The following is a 17786-nucleotide window of genomic DNA, read 5'->3' as shown; positions in this document are numbered from 1 at the left end:
CTTGATAGAGTGAATGTGGAGAGAATGTTTCCTGTGGGTGGAAAGTCTAAGACCAGAGGACACAGCCTCAAAATAGAGGGGCATCCTTTTAGAATGGAGTTGAGGAGGAATTTCTTTCGTCACAGAGTGGCGAATCTGTGGAATTCTTTGCCACAGGCAGCTGTGGAAGCCAAGTCTTTATGTATATTTAAGGCAGAGTTTGATAGATTTGTGGTTGGTCAGGGCATGAGGGGATATGGGGAGAAGGAAGGAGACTGAGGCTGAGAGGAAATGGATCAGCCATGATGAAATGTCGGAGCAAGCTCAATGGGACAAATGGTCTAATTCTGCTCCTATATCTCATGGTCTTATGGTCTTACAAGGCCCTAAAACACTGGAGCAGAATTGGGCCAATTGACCCATCGAGCCTGCTCCGCCAGTCCATCATGTCTAATTTATTACTCCTCTCAACCACGTTCTCCTGCATTCTCCCTGCAACATTTGACATTCTTACTAATCAAGAACCTATCAACCTCTGCTTTCAATATACTCAACGCCTGTCCTCCACAGCCATCTGTAGCAATGAATTCCACAGATTCACTGTGCCTGGCTAAGTTATGGCATACCATCACAGGTAACGTTTTCCCCTAGAGAATTCAAGCGTAGAAATAACACTTATTTTAAATTATATTTTTTCAGAAAATGAAACCTAGCCAAAACTAAAGTTCAGAAATACTGACAGATAAGAAACATTATTGTTTTCATTAGTACATTGAGTTTTTAAATCCACTTCCCCCAAATGTACTCCGCCCCCAAGTCCAGTATATTAGAATGAACGCTTGGGTTAGGCTGAAAGAGGAAGGGCTTACAGATGAGTAAACACAATTCAGTAGCCAGCAATGCAGGTGTCCTCAATTGATCTCCCATGGGAGTAGGCTTTGCTCAGCATCAGGCATGTTTAACTGTAATTCTGACCACTCGATCGTGCTAAGAAACCAAACTTAAACTGCAGACACAGCTTAGCAAGTCAGGAATTAAAGCCCTCATATGGTCAAAATAAGCAAACTATAGCACTGTCTGACTTATAAATGCAATGTCTATCTTAAAAACAAAATGGTAACATTAGTACTATTGGTATCTCCTTCTCATACAATCACATTAATTGCCTTTCCTTCTTTCACCTTGGTGAGAGAACAAAGAAAAAAAAATCAATAAATCAAGAGGGTAGGGAATACCCACTTTTTTACTTTCTGGTTTTGGTGTGTAGATAGATTAATAAAATATCAAAAATAAACCAGATCATGTGGTAACACAGACAAAATGCTGGATGAGCACAGCAGGTCAGGCAGTATCTACAGAAGGAAAGAAAGAGTCAACGTTTCGGGCCAAGTCCCTTCATCAGAATCTAATCACTGTATTGGTCAAAGCCTTGTAATTCCCGAGAAACTCTTTTCCCAGGTGTACCTTGTGGACTGGCAAAGGTTTCCAGAAGTCTGGCAGCTGCACAATGACACCCCCCCCCTTCTGTGTTATGTGATACTGACACGGTAAATATCAATGTGAGAGAAATACCAGTTGGCCGCTCAGCGCCCCAATAATTGCTGCACCTAAAATATGTCAATATTATTTTCAAATCATACAACGTTGAGAGGAAATTGATGTAAAAACTGAAGCCAAGGCTCAGAGAAAAACCTAACCAGTGTTGACTGATGAACTTGCTCTGGTTTATTGAAACTGATTCACGTAAGCGTGTTGCAATAGCTACACAGATCAGGATTGAGCTTTGCTATGAATTATTCTTCTATATAAGGTCAGACAGTTGTTGGATGTTTATTTTTATTCATTTACAGAATGAGGATGTTGCTGGTAAGACTAGCAGTTGGTGTCAATTCCTAATTGCCCTTGAGAATTTGGTGATGAGTTTGTGAACTGCTGTGATCCATACAGACAGCACATGGGCTTGTCCTGAATTGTAACTAACAGATCCAACACCTGCTTTGCTTACGTTGAAAGGGAAGGGAAGTGAAGTGAATTGACAGCCATTTCAGGTGGATGAATCAAGCCAAGTGGCATCCTTCTGGGATTCTATCTGACAACTTAAATGGGAAACTATTAAGCGTGTTGGTAACAAGCAAGTGGGATGCTCTCACTAATTTCCTAGCCAACTAGAATGATATTTTAAGTTCAAAAAGTCTCCCAGACTTACATAGCAGATATAACTGTACATTGGATGGATTGTGGGCTGTTGGGGACAGAGAAAATAAGAAGCTCTTTGTGATATCCCGCTATCCCTTTGGCACGATGATGTTAAGTATAAACAGAATCATTCCAGGAGTATGAACAAATTCTACTCACAAACCTCTGCAGTCCCGATGAAGGGTCCTAGCCCAAAACTTTATTCCTTTCTATAGATGCTACTTACCTACTAAGTTCCTGCAGCATTTTGTGCATGTAGCTCTAGATTTCCAGCATCTAAAGAATCTCTTATGTTTATGCAGACTATTATACTTTCCTATTATTTACACACTGAAATTCATAGTTTGCATTCAGAATGATTGAAGTCCTGCTCATTACAGCACTGAAGAAGGCCTTTCATTCCAATTCACCCGTAGCAGCTCTCAGCAGAGCGATCACGTCCCGTTACATCGCCATCTCTCCTTATTCCGCGCCCCCCCCACCAGCCTTGGAACTTGTCCTATTCCCATCCACTCGCCTTAGATTCTTTTGCCAATCATCTACACACAGGTAACCGACAGTAACCGAATTAATCTATTATCACGTCTTTGTGATATGGAAGGAAAGTGGAACACCTCCTGAGTCTTTCATTTGTACAAGAATTCTTCCCTTGGTTTCAGGTGGTAACATTGAAGAGATCATGACAACTTTGTGACTGTACTGACATTTTCAAGTTGGTGGAGCAGTAGAAATCACCAGCACACGAAGAATCAATAATGAAGGCGGTTTAGTACCTACTTTGTGAGAGTATCTGGATCTACTTATTCTCATCACTTCTGCTTAATCAATGAGCTATTTTCATGGATGAAGTCCTATTCATTAACCCTTACATAAGCAAAACATGTTATACCAAATTATTTATAACCGTTCAGCTGAAACATAATATGCCTGGCGGAAGGAAGTATCTGTAAAAAAAAACATATAAAATAAACTCAAAAAATTCTTTACATTTTTGATTTTCACAGATGAAGTCATTGCCGGGGAGACCAGCATTTATTGTTATTCATTTTTCCCCTTGACACCTTCTTGAACTACTGCAGAACATTTGGTGAGGGCATTTTTACAAGTCTTTTGGACAGTGTATTCCAGAATTGACTCAGTAACAATGAAGGAAATGCAAGCAACACACACAAAATACTGGAGGAACTCAGCAGGCCAGGCAGCATCTATGGAAAAGAGTACAGTCAATGTTTCGGGCCAAGGTCCTGCTGAAGAGCCTAGGCCCCAAACATCGACTGTACTCTTTTCCATAGATGCTGCCTGGCCTGCTGAGTTCCTCCAGCATTTTGTGTGTGTTACTTGCATTTCCAGCATCAGCAGATGTTCTCTTGTTGATGAAGTCAGGGTGGCAGGTGACTTGGAGGTGAACCTGAAGATGGTGGTGATCTCATGCCCCTGTTGCTCCTGTTCTTATGGTAGAAGTCATAAGTTTGGGAGGCGCTAATATATTGGCAAGTTCATTTTATAGATAGTGCACACTGTATCTGTTGGTGGACAGAGTATTAGTCAAGTGGCTTACTTTATTCTTGCTCGTTTTGGGCTTCCTGTGCATTGTTGGAGCTACCTTTCAAGTACAAAGTAAATCTTCAGGCTCTTAATATGTCTCTTAGATTGTGATCATGCTTGGGGTGGTTAGGAGGTAAGTCACATCACAGAGTATCTAGTTTCTACCATGTTCTTATACATAAAGCATCTTCCACATTGTTAGGTAGCTGCTGGTGAAATTGTATCAAAGGGACTTGGTGAAAGGTATGAATGGCTCAGGGGCACTAGTGTTCAACACTACAGTCAGAATGTTGCCTGATAACAATGGCTTTGTTTTCCCATTTCTGTCACCCATTTCTTGATGTGTGGAGAAGTTGAGTTGTTTGGAAACTGGCCTCTGTGGCAGCCGGCCTCTCAGGTGGAAGCAGAGAGGGATCACCCATCTGGGACTTCTAACCTTCCCTTTAGCACTCATATGCTGGGCCTGGCCACATTGAGCAAGAGGTTACTCTTGGAGTCTCATCTTCCTGTATGCTGGATCCAAGTGTACTCCAGAGATCCGTTGTGATGTATTGATCATGAAATTATTTAGCTCTGTCTGTTGCATGCTATTTTTGCAATATCATTTAGGTTGGAACATCATTTTTAGTATACGCTTCTCCACTACCCTTTAAGTAGAGAGAATGAGGAGAAGTCAGACTTGAGTTTACAGACCGTGGTAGTATTTAATTCTGGTGATATTGATGGTCCACATTGATGCCCAGATTTGTGTTTCCTAATCTTCTCTACTCTATTTTGCCCCTTAGTACTGTACAACTCTATGTGGGAGGAAAGGGTTTGATTAATCATGGAGTCAGTTAAAATATCAGTACAACATAGTGGGCCAAAGGACCTGTACTGTGTTGTAATGGTCTGGGTTCCATTTTTACACCATGATAGGCATCCTCGGTGTAAAGGATATTACAGCAATAATTGAATGAGTAACACCTACGATGCTATTAAGGACAGAGCCATTGCAATACGTAGATTGATAAGAAAATAAGACAATAAGACAAAGGAGCAGAATTAGGCAATTCGACCCATTGTGTCAGCTCCACCATTCCATCAGCCCTCTCAACTCCATTCTCCTCCCTTCTCCCTGTAACCTTTGATGCCCTGGTTGATCAAGAACCTATCAACTTCCATTTGAGATACACTCCATGACCTGGAAATGGGTTTATTCCTTCTGCTGGTTTGTTCACTACCTAATATAGACCCAGTCTAGCAGCCTTGCCCATCAGCTATTACAAAAGAGATAAATGGAAATAATTTTGAAATGAAAGAAGGTTGCTAGCTCGGGTTGACTGTATGGTTATAGGGTTGTTTGCTGAGCCTGGAGGCGAGGCCACAAATCTCTCGTCAAGGTGACACCATAAGTTCACAATTGAGTGTTGTTTCTGCTGAGTGCTGATTCGCTATTCTGATTGGTTGACTGTCATAATGGCCACGACAAAGAAAATAATTTTCATTCAGCAGTCTTGTGTGTATCTAAGGTTTATTAGTTATAGCCAATTTGGCCACTGTTTTTGTTGTTAACAATGTCTCTTGAATTATGGTAACTGCATTCAAATCATTTCTGGTTATTCACTATTCTTGTAGAACATTTGGTATAAGTGAGATTTCTAATATACAAATCAGTAAGCTTTTAAGCCAAAATCCTTTCCCGATATCAGTCCTGACGAAGGGTCTCGGCCTGAAACGTCGACTGTACCTCTTCCTATAGATGCTGCCTGGCCTGCTGTGTTCACCAGCAGTTTTTGTGTGTGTTGCTTGAAATTCCAGCATCTGCAGATTTCCTCGTGTTTGAGTCAAAGATTTTGATGGATTTGCCTCAGAATCTTCGCTGATTGCATCTCCTGATCCTTGATCATGTGCATAACCAGATACTTCTATTCCCTGCTTCTAAAATGATCCTGAAGCAATGGCTATCCACCATACTTTCATATGACATAGGAAGTTCTTCCTTCAGGTGACCTAAACATTTGGGAGCTCAGTACCATAAGACTCTTATATAAAGAATGCCCTCTTAACTTCCCTCTGAAAAAAGTGAACTTAAGAGTTCAGGCACAGGACCTGAAAACTCGACCAGTAGTCTTTGGGACAGTACTGATAGATCATTTTCATACCTTTAGCTATAGCATTTTCATATAAGTCATATGAATCAGTGTCACAATGGAATAAGGGGAATTACAGAGGCATGAGAGAGGAGCTTACCCAGGTGGATTGGAGGAAGATACTGGCGGGGATGACGGCAGAGCAGAGATGGCTGAAGTTTCTGGGATTAGTTCACAAGATGCAGGATAGCTATGTTCTACAGAAGAGGTACTCAAATGGAAGGGGTAGGCAACCGTGGCTGACAAAGTAAGTTAAGGACTGCATAAAAGCCAAAGAAAGAGCATAAAAGGAAGCAAAAGTGAGTGGGAATTCAGATGATTGGGAAGCTTTTAAAGTCCAACAAAAGACAACTAAGAAAGCTATAAGAAGGGAAAAGATGACATATGAGGACAAACTAGCCAATAATATAAAGCAGGATACTAAAAGCTTTTTCAGTTTTTTAAAGAGGAAAAGGAGATGAAATCTGATATTAGACCACTGGAAAATGATGCTGGTGAGGTAGTAATGGGGGACAAAAAATTGGCAGATGAACTTAGTAATTACTTTGCACCAGTCTTCACTGTGTAAGACACTAGCAGTGTGCCAGAGGCCCAAGAGTGTCAGGGAGCAGGAGTGAGTATCACTACTATCATAAAGGAAAAAGTGCGAGGCAAACTGAAAGGTCTTAAAGTGGATAGTCACCTGGACCTGATGGACTACATCCCAGAGTCCTGAGAGAAGTTGGTGAAGAGATAGCAGGTCCACTGGCTATGATTTTTCAAGAATCACTTGATTCTGGCAGGGTTCTGGAGGACTGGAAAATTGCAAATGTCACTCCACTCTTTAAGAAGGGAGGAAGGCAAAAGAAAGGAAATTATAGGCCAGTTAGCCTAAGCAACACAAAATGCTGGAGGAACTCAGCAGGCCAGGCAGCATCTATGGAAAAGAGTACGGTCGACGTTTTGGTCTGAGACTTTTCGGCAGGACCTCAGTGATTGGTAAAGTGTTATTAAGGATGAGGTTTTGGGGTATTTGGAGACTAATGATAAAATAAGTCAAAGTCAGCATGGTTTCTTTAAAGGGAAATTTTGTCTGACATATCAGTTAGAGTTCTTCGAGGAAGTAACAATCAGGGTGAACAAAGGAGAGGCAGTGGATGTCATTTACTTGGATTTTCAGAAGGTATTTGATAAGGTGCCACACATGAGGCTGCTTAACAAGATAAAATCCCATGGCATTACAGAAAAGATATTGGTATGGATAGAGGAATGGCTGACAGACAGGAGGCAGCAAATGGGAATAAAGGGGGCCTTTTCTGGTTGGCCGCTAACTAGTGGTGTTCCTCAGCAGTCACTACTGGGACCGCTACTTTTCACATTGTTTGTAAATGATTTAGATAATGGAATTGATGGCTTTATGGCAAAGTTTGCAGATGATGTGAAGATTGGTAGTGCTGAGGAAGCAATGTGATTGCAGCAGGACTTAGACAAATTGGAAGAATGGGCAAGAAAGTGGCAGATGGAATACAGTACTGGGAAATCTATGATAATACATTTTGGTAAAAGGAACAAAAGTGCAGACTATTATCTAAATGGGGAGAAGGTTCAAACATCAGAGGTGCAGAGGGACTTAGGAGTCCTCGAGCAAGACCCCATAGAAGGTTAATTTACAGGTTGAGTCTGTGCTAAAGAAGGTAAATGCAATGTTGGCATTTATTTCAAGGGGAATAGAATATAAAAGCAAGGAGATAATGCTGAGGTTTTATAAGACACCAGTCAGGCCACACTTGGAATATTGTCAACAGTTTTGGGCCCCATATCTCGGAAAGGATGTGCTGTCATTGGAGAGAGTCCAGAGGAGGTTCACAAGAATGATTCTGGGAATGAAGGGGTTAACATATGAAGAGCTTTGGACCTGTACTTACTGGAATTTAGAAGAATGCGGGGGGGGATCTCATTGAAACCTACTGAAACTTGTAAGGACAAGATAGGATGGATGTGGAGAGGATATTTCCTCTTGTGGAGGTGTCCAGAACTAGAGGGCACAGACTCAAATTAGAGGGGTGACCCTTTAGAACAGAGGTAAGGAGGAATTTTTATAGCCAGAGAGTAGTGAATCTGTGTAATACTCTGCCACAAACTGTGGCAGAAGCCAAGTCCATGGGTACATATAAGGCGGAGGTTGATAATTTCCTGATCTGTCAAGACTTCAAAGGATATGGCGAGAAGGCAGGTGTATGGGGTTGAGTGGAATCCGGGATCGGCCATGATGGAATGGCTGAGCAAACTCGATGGGCTGAATGGCCTAGCCCTGCTCCTATGTCTTAGAAACATAGAAACAGAGAAAACCTACAGAACAATACAAGCCCTTTGGCCCACAAAGTTGTGCCGAACATGTCCTTACCTTAGAAATTACGAGGTTTACCCATAGCCCTCTACTTTTCTAAGCTCCATGTACCTATCTAAAAGTCTCTTAAAAGACCCTATCGTATCTGCCTCCACCACTGTCACCGGCAGCCCATTCCACGCCCTCACCACTCTCTGCGTAAAAAACTTACCTCTGACATCTCCTCTGTACCTACTCCCCAGCACCTTAAACCTGTGCCCTCTTGTGGCAACCATTTCAGCCCTGGGAAAAAGCCTCTGACTATCCACACAATCAATGCCTCTCATCATCTTATACACCTCTATCAGGTCACCTCTCATCCTCTGTCACTCCAAGGAGAACAGGCCAAGTTCACTCAACCTATTCTCATAAGGCATGCTCCCCAATCCAGGCAACATCCTTGTAAATCTCCTCTGCACCCTTTCTATGGTTTCCACATCCTTCCTGTAGTGAGGTGACCAGAACTGAGCACAGTACTCCAAGTGGGGTCTGACCAGGGTCCTACATAGCTGCAACATTACCTCTCAGCTCCTAAATTTAATCTCACGATTGATGAAGGCCAATACACCGTACGCCTTCTTAACCACAGAGTCAACCTTTGCAGCTGCTTTGAGTGTCCTATGGACTCGGACCCCAAGATCCCTCTGATCCTCCACACTGCCAAGAGTCTTACCATTCTATATTCTGCCATCATATTCGACCGACCAAAATGAACCACCTCACACTTATGGTCTTTGTGCCTAAAGTGAGCATTTGGATTCTGTAAGTAGACAAATGGTTTTCGTAGCAATATCAGCAAGCCAATTGTTGCTATTAATCATGTTAGTCCTGTGCCATGGAAGATGCTCTTGGACACACCATTTCACATTGACCACATCAAGCACTAACTTACAGCAATCGTACCCCAATCTCATTTTAGTCTCTGTGCATTTCCACCAACTCCACACTCACCTAAATACTAGGGGCAATATAAAATGCCCAATTAACCGGCTAAGCCACGTGTCATTGGGATCTCAGAGGAAAGTGGCGCGCTGGATAGAACGAGGACACAGATAGTATAGGAGGTCAAGATTGAACCAAGATCCCTGAAGCAATGGGTAGCGAGTGTATTAGTAAATAATTAATCTTTCCTAAGTGTGTGGAAGAACTGACCAACTTAGATTCATATTTGTTCGAATGAAGTCTCTACTTCTTTATCAGTGTTGCATTGGAGAGGGTGCAGAAGAGGTTTACAGGATGTTGCCTGGATTAGAGGGAATATGTTATAATGAGAGGTTGGAAAAACTCGGGTTGTTTTCTTTGGGATGGCAGAGGCTGAGGGGAGATCTGATAGGGGGTTATAAGATTATGAGAGGCATAGATACAATAGACAAGATAGTATCTTTTTCCAAGGGTTGAAAGGTCTAATGGACATCTAGGATGAAAGGGGGTAATTTCAAAGGAGATGTGTGGGGTAAGTTTTTTACACAGAGAGTGGTAAGTGCTGGAATGTGCTGCCTGGGGTGGTGGTAGAGACAGATACATTAAGGACTTTTAGGAGACATTTAAATAGGCACATAAATGTGAGGAAAATGGAAGAATATGGACATTATGTATGTATTAAGGATTAGGCCATTTGAGATTATTAACTGGTTCGGCACAACATTGGGGGCCAAGGGACCTGTTTCTGTGCTGCACTGTTTCTTCTATGTTCTTACTCCAAAAGTATGCATATCATTGTGCATCCCTTTGGAAGTAAAAAGTACAGACTTATGTTCATGTTTTCCAAAAGATGAGTTTCTAGTCTTGATTGAGCCATCTGGATGAGTTGAAATAACTCATCTGTACAAAACAGGTGAATTTGGAAAAGGAATCAAAAAATGTTCTCCATAAACATATGAGATTGTACAGATGCTGGAAATCCAGAGTAACACACACAAAATGCTGGGGGAATTCAGTAGGCCAGGCAGCATCTATGAAGAAGCATAGATACGGCAGCATATCCATAGATGCTGCCTCTCCTGCTGGGTTCCTCCAGCATTTTGTGTGCGTTACTCTAAAAAGTGTTCTCCTGAAGGTTTGTGGGAAGTTGGGGAAAAGTGGATAAACATTGGAAAGAACTAATGTAAGAACAGACATGTTTTACCTCATCACTGTTTTTGTGAAAAAAGATTTGAAAAGTCGAGCAATAATATTTGAAAGAAAGTTAAATAAAGTTCTGTGGTAGTAACAATTTTTGAAAAGTCCAATCATTTCTTCGAAACTGCACAGAATGTATGCTTTGACATGAAATTGTGGGAGGAATGTACTTCAGTATAGCCTTTAGACTTCAGACTTCAAATAAGGAACTTCCTTTTCAGCACCTAGACAAAATCTGCCTGATTCAGTTGTACATTTCATTGCAATGGACTTGGAAATGAACGTGGCCCTTGCCAACCATGATAATTTGCCTCAGAAGATACCCATTCTGATATCTTGTATCTTGTTCCTATGTGCACAGCCTGTCTCTGGAAAATTCCTTTAAAGCAGATTGGAAATAGAGAAGAATGGAAAGCCTCAGTTTAAGAGATGCAAGTGTTATTTGATCACCATGTTAAAGATCGGAGTTAATGTGACTCTTATCTCAGTAACTAAGGGGAAAAATAATCTATTAACACCCCACAATGGAACTTGATTCACAGTTAAATATCTGCTTTGTTCATTTGATTTCAATTAAAATGAATGCATCTTCCATTAACTGATCTGTGCATAAAATAGTATTTCCACTTCACTGGTCCTAACTTTTAGATTCAATGATTGTTGGATGTTTGTGAACATCTGCCAATGTGTTTGCTGCTCTCAGTCTGGTTAATTCTTTGCTCATTTGGCTAGTCAGACCATTCAGCTGCAGATCATTTTGTTAAACACTAGATAAGTTATGTTCATTAAGTTATGTTCATTCAGAATCTACTATATTTGTTTAGAGTAAAATAGTGGAAACAAAACTCGTGATCAATAGAATAAGATAACAATTCAAGAAAATTGTATATTTACCAGTGGTAGTTTGATGTATCTTATCAGAGAAAATCAAATAATTCATTTTGTAAACTTTTACATTGGAAAACATTGAAAGACTCAGTGGGTGTCTGGGCACAATAAGATAACCACTCAGAAAGTAAAGCTTCCCTCAAATTCTAACCCAAATTTTCTCAGTATATTTAACTAGAGTGCTGCAAAGAATCAGCAATGGCATGGATAATTAAATCATTCCATGTTTTATCTTTTTCAAACATGGCAGAATATTTGACAAATAAGCAACAAATATAAGATACAAGTCATTTACGTTTTGTCATTCTTTAGTAAAGGATATATAAATTTTCAACATTCATTCTTTTCGAAAATGAATAACTGTCCAGAAACCTCGAAAGAAAATCTTATTTATGATGTTGTACAGAAATGTTACAGAATATTATCATAATAGAAAAACAAATACAGAATATTCCATAATTCTATAATTCAAACAATTGATTAGTGAAGACCGGCACACTGCATGGAAAGATATAAAAACTTACCTCACCCATATTAAAATACTCTGTAGGTATTTTAAAAGGGACATTACTTCAATTACTATAGATTGATTAAATATCTTTGTTATTCCATACAAATGCATTAAGTGTCTTCAGCTAATATCAAAGTGTATAATTTCCCAGCTCGCTCAAAGATAAGATCATTCATTGAGTTCAATAGCTAGTGATGTTTTTTTTAATATGATGCTACATGGATTTATAAAACATTTGTTTATAATGAATGCTCTAAACAGTTGGAATGCACATGCAATCATTCAGCTACTGACCGGGATATAGGGTCCTATTTTTAAATGGAACTCGACATCGGAAGCAGAGTTTCAAAATGGGATAGTCCTAGATTTTACCTGTTGTGTTCAGAACTCTGAACCAACATTTTAACCAGTCTACTCTTTAAGGTGCTCGCTGATCTGCTGACTACTCCCAAGTGCTTTCTGCCTCAATGATATTTATCAAAAATTCAGTGATGCCCTGCTGTGTGTGATCCACATAATTAAGCTGTTCATTCTATTGCATATCTGCTTGGACTTACTATATTCTTTCAAAGCATACTTAAGAGTACCTAGTAACTTTCTTGATTTAACGTGAGAGTGAATCAATAAAATAAATCTGCAGATAACATAGCTGTTGTCTCAAAGAGATTGTTTGAGCTTATTGATTGAAATTAGAAAATAGTTTCATAAATCTCTAATATTAAATTTGAGGCAAGAAGACTATTGCTTCATTTACAGGTGTATTCCTATCACAATACAACATTTCAGGTTCTGTTACAACAAACATAATCATTTAATTAACATAGTTACACAACTATACACTGTTATACAGAAAGAATTTTCCAAACGGGTGTTAAATTCCTTATTATATTTGATATATTTCATAGCTCTTAACAAGTGGACCTGAAGACATCCCTTAAATTCCTGAGAAATATAACTGGATTAAGTTTAAATTCATAAACTGCTCTATATTTTGAAGAAAGTAAAATTGTACTCACATTTTTGCCAGTGCATATTCTGTGCCATGTTGTAGTCTCTCTCTAGTCTTTCTGATGCAGACAGAGTTGACATTGCTAAGTTCTTACAAAGTGCTTCAGTGGAAGATGTTTACATACTACTGAAAAGCAGAGTACTAAGACTTGAAGTCCCGCTTTGTAGCTGATGTCATCATGCTACGCTCCAATCTCTCCTCTTGTGGCCACCATTGTTTTTCCTCAGCACAACGTAACCACAGAGAGAATCTGAATGGCAACGTTCTGGAAGATATTATGCAGAGAGGAGAATCGTGTATGGTGGGTTTAATGACTAGCTCGCTCTTTAAGCATAGATTTGGTTCTATAAATGAATGTCTTTCAGTGGCACGTTAAAGACATACTTAAAGGAAGCACCTGTGAAGTCTTTCTGAAATAGTACATCCTGTTCTAAAGATATTTTCCTGTCCTTGATTTGAAATGAAAAGGGACAGATGTATGAAACGCAATGTATTAAAAGGGAGTCATATACTTGATTCTGAGCTATTACCATTTTTTATTACCTTTAGATTTTTATTGAAAGCAGATCTTTTAATATAATTTTTCTTTTTATAAATAAAAGTGCTATCAAATTTAAGTCGTCAGTTTGAATGTCATTCAGTAATTTTTTCCGCCTCGGTAACTAAGTAAGTGCTGTACAGTGGACAGGTATGTTACATGCTGTGCACATATTGGAACCTCCCACTCAACCTTTCTAAATGGCCCACTTTCTACTAGTGATTCTTAGTACATTATACCTCCCATTCAGTCAAAAATTAAACTTGCATTATTCACTTATTTGCACCCTTTATGTATAAGTTACATGCTGAACATAGTACTTAAAGTTGAAACAATCCATATAATTTGTTATGGTGATTTATATTTATTCTTTATTATTCAGTAGCAATTTATTCTATATTTAGAGATACAGTGAGATAACAGGCCCCTGCAGCCCAATGAGCCCCCGCTGCCCAATTACACCCATATGACCAATTAACCTACTAACTGCTACAGCTTTGGAATTTGGGAGGAAACCAGAGCACCTGGAGGAAACCCACATGGTCACAAGGAGAACGTATAAACTCCTTACAGACCGTGACAGGAATCGAACCTGAGTCGTTAGAGCTCTAATATCATTACACTAGCCACTACACCACTGTGCTTTTAAATCTTAACAAAGAATAATACAAAACACGGACCTTTAAATTCACCCCTGCTTGAAATGTGCACTAAAATCGGCTGTAATGGGGTCTTGTGCCTCTTTTGTTTTTGACAACACTAAGCCAGATTCATCTTCACCTTTTTTTTCTTCTTTTTATCTCTTCACCCCTAAACGGGCATAGACTGCCAACAGTAGCTCACCAGAGTCCACTGTCTTTCAAATTGTCCCCAGGTTTAGCCCATCCTCGAGGATTCCTCCTTTCCCATTTGAGGTCCTTGGAGCTTCTGGTGGTGTTTCCGTAGCTCTGGGTTTTTATGGGATGGGATTGATAGCCCCTTGCCCAACCCTCCTTTTTTTGCACCTGGGCTTGGGCTGTCCATGATGAGCTTTCCTTCATCTACTTAACCTGAAATATTATCTGCCATTCTCTTTCCTCAGAAACTCTCTTCACCTGCTGTGTGTTTCCATCATTTTATGTTTTGATTCCCATTTTCTAAAATTCTTAGATTTAGGTATCAAATAATGGATGAAGTATTTAGACAACTACAGAATTTAAGTGAGATGAGTCACACTTTTATTTTCCCTTTCAGTAAAACCCTTTATAAATCTTACCAATGTATTAGTACTTTCCCTGTATCTATAGGGCAAAACCCACACGAGGGTTAGATTTTAAAAGTGATTGCAAAATTACTTCTCACTCTTGGAAATTTTCTTCACCACCAAGAAAAGTAATAAAGATAATACCTGAAAGATCATTAAACTATTATCTTAATAAAATTGTTTAATTTTACTTATTGAAATTAGAGGATGATTTCACAATTTTATATATTTCTGATGTTAAATTCAAGTTTAAGCAGGTTGGTCTTAGAGTTCTTTGCAAACCAATGCTCTAAATTGAGAAAGATAACTTTAGCAGATGTGTTATATTTGCACTGGGCATATAAAATTTTAGCTATATAACATGAGCACATGATTCTCATGCTCATCTGAACACTTCATCAACACTGCCAGTGACTGCTTTCACAATATCTCTGGCAGTCTACTCCAACTACTTAACACTCTCTAGATTAAAGTGTCTCCTTCAGATGCCCTCTTACCTTTTAACCTAAATCGATATCCTCTGGTTTTATTGGCATTCATCTAGTAATTTGAAGGTCGCTAGTTCGAGCCTCAGCTGAGGCAGTGTGTTGTGTCCTTGAGCAAGGCACTTAATCACACATTGCTCTGCGACGACGCTGGTGCCAAGCTGTATTGGCCCTAATGCCCTTCCCTTGAACAACATCGGTCTCGTGGAGAGGGGAGATTTGCAGCATGGGCAACTGCCGGTCTTCCATACAACCTTGCCCAGGCCTGTGCCCTGAAAACCTTCCAAGGCGCAAATCCATGGTCTCATGAGACTAACAGATGCCTATAAGAAGGTTTTATTCATCTCGATTAAGGGGAAAAGTTTTCTGAAGTCTGTCTATCTATATCCCTCATAATTATCCCCTCCTAGCCTCCTCCACTCCTGACAAAACAAACCCAACCTCTCCATTATTCCCTCATAAATACAATGCTCCATCCCAGGCACAACGTTCTGGTGAATTTCCTCCGCATCCTCCCCAATGCTACAGCTAGCTTTGTATAGCATGGTGACCAGAAATGCACACTTTACTCTGGGCTGAGGGCTGTCCAAAACTTCATGAGATGGAGCATAACATGCCTGCTCTTTGTTTAGTATTTCTACTAATGAAGGTCAGCTTAATCTGTTATCTACCTGTGATGACACTTTCAAGGATCTTTAGACTTGCATGTCAAGCTCCTTCCTGTATCTGCAGAATCTCGTGTTTATCACTAATTAGACTCCTTGCAGTAAAATGGCAGGACTGTCATATGTCGAAAGATTGGAGCGACTGGGCTTGTATACTCTGGAATTTAGAAGGCTGAGAGGGGATCTTATTGAAACATATAAGATTATTAAGGGATTGGACATGCTGCAGGCAGGAAGCATGTTCCCGCTGATGGGTGAGTCCAGAACCAGAGGCCACAGTTTAAGAATAAGGGGTAGGCCATTTAGAGCGGAGTTGAGGAAAAACTTTTTCACCCAGAGAGTGGTGGATATATGGAATGCTCTGCCCCAGAAGGCTGTGGAGGCCAAGTCTCTGGATGCTTTCAAGAAAGAGATGGATAGAGCTCTTAAAGATAGTGGAATCAAAGGTTATGGGGATAAAGCAGGAACTGGATACTGATTGTGGATGATCAGCCATGATCACAGTGAATGGCGGTGCTGGCTCGAAGGGCCGAATGGCCTACTCCTGCACCTATTGTCTATTGTCTATAAAATAGGTTAAACTGAGCTTAGCATTTACCCACCTGCTCTGCCTACTAGACTTGCTCGCATTTCTCCTCCAGATGACCGTATCTTCTCATCTGAACATTTACTCTGTCAGATCTAATTAAATCTTCCCCACTAGAATGTTGGTCCTGTTCTGGTTTAAATGCAACACATTAATCTTGTACAGTCTCCAACCTCCCCTGAAACAGTCCCAGTGATCCAGGAAACCAAAGCCCTACTGCTAAGCCACCCCCTGAGCTATTCGTTCATCTGACCTATCCTTCTCTAGAGCTATAGAATATAGGAGCAAGGATGTGATGTTGAGGCTCTATAAGGCATTCGTGAGACCACACTTGGAGTATTGTGTGCAGTTTTGGGCTCCTTATTTTAGATAGGATATACTGACATTGGAGAGGGTTCAGAGAAGATTCACAAGAATGATTCCAGGAATGAAAGGGTTACTGTATGAAGAATGTTTGGCAGCTCTTGGGCTGTATTCCCTGGAGTTCAGGAGAATGAGGGGAGATCTCATGGAAACATTCCAAATGTTAAAAGGCCTAAACAGATTAGATATGGCAAAGTTATTTCCCATGGTAGGGGATTCTAGGACAAGAGCGCACAAATTCAGGATTGAAGGACATCCTTTTAGAACTGAGATGTGGAGAAATTACTTTAGTCAGAGGGTGGTAAATCTGTGGAATTTGCTGCCACGAGCGGCTGTGGAGGCCAAGTCATTGGGTGTATTTAAGACAGAGATAGATAGGTTCTTGATTAGCCAGGGCATCAAGGGGTATGGGGAGAAGGCAGGGGAGTGGGGATGACTGGAAGAATTGGATCAGCCCATGACTGAATGGCAGAGAAGACTCAATGGGCCGAATGGCCTACTTCTGCTCCTATATCTTATGGTCTTCTCTTTCTCTAACCACTACCTCATGGCACCAGAAGCAATACAGAGATCAAAAATCTTTACGGCCTTACTTTTTGAGGACATCATCCCTTCTCCTACCTATGTCACTGGTCCCAATATGTACCATGTCTATTAGCTGTTCGTCTTCCCTGCATGCATCATGGCTTAGTATGGTAACTGTTCTGAATGTGACCACAAGAAATTGCAGAAACTTGTGGACACAGCTCAGCACATCACAGGAACATCTCTGTGGACTCTGTTTATTTTTTTTGCTAACAAGAGAAAATCTGCAGATGTTAGAAATTCAAGCAACACATACAAAATGCTGGAGGAACTCAGCAGGTCAGGTAGCATCTATGGAAGAGCAAACAGTCCACGTTTTGGGCCAAGACCCTTCACCAGGACTGGAGAAAAAAAGATGAACCACCTTCTAACTCTGACTCCTCATCTTTTTTCTCCAGCCCTGATGAAGGGTCTTGGTCAGAAATGTTGACTGTTTACTCTTTTCCATAGATGCTGCCTGGCCTGCTGAGTTCCAACAAGATTTTGTGAATTTTTTTCACTATCCCAGTAAAGCAGCCAATATAATCAAAGACCCCTTTTCCCTCTCCCCACCCCCTCTTCCCCCCTCTCTTGATGGT

General features: G+C 40.4%; 1 protein-coding gene across 8 annotated transcripts in view; it reads right to left on the bottom strand.

Moving 5' to 3' along the window:
* LOC134340712 (NF-kappa-B inhibitor delta-like) overlaps positions 1–17786 on the bottom strand; it is a 261763-nt gene that overhangs the window by 165356 nt on the left and 78621 nt on the right. For 5 of the 8 annotated variants that reach the window (XR_010016615.1, XM_063038180.1, XM_063038177.1 and 2 more), the window contains one exon: positions 12751–13008. The exons of 2 other annotated variants lie outside the window; for them this stretch is intronic. Coding sequence is in view for 5 of the 6 variants with exons in the window: in XM_063038180.1 (XP_062894250.1) it covers positions 12751–12823 (73 nt within the window). In the remaining variant the exon portion in view is untranslated. Of the gene's footprint in view, positions 1–12750; positions 13009–16276; positions 17684–17786 lie in introns of those variants that run through there. One more of the 8 variants, XM_063038181.1, reaches the window with a different exon arrangement.

This window comes from Mobula hypostoma, chromosome X2 (genome assembly GCF_963921235.1).
Source record: "Mobula hypostoma chromosome X2, sMobHyp1.1, whole genome shotgun sequence".
NCBI classification, from domain to species: Eukaryota; Metazoa; Chordata; class Chondrichthyes; order Myliobatiformes; family Myliobatidae; genus Mobula; species Mobula hypostoma.
The sequence above is the reverse complement of the archived record's forward strand: the minus strand, read 5'-3'. Positions and strand labels throughout refer to the sequence as shown.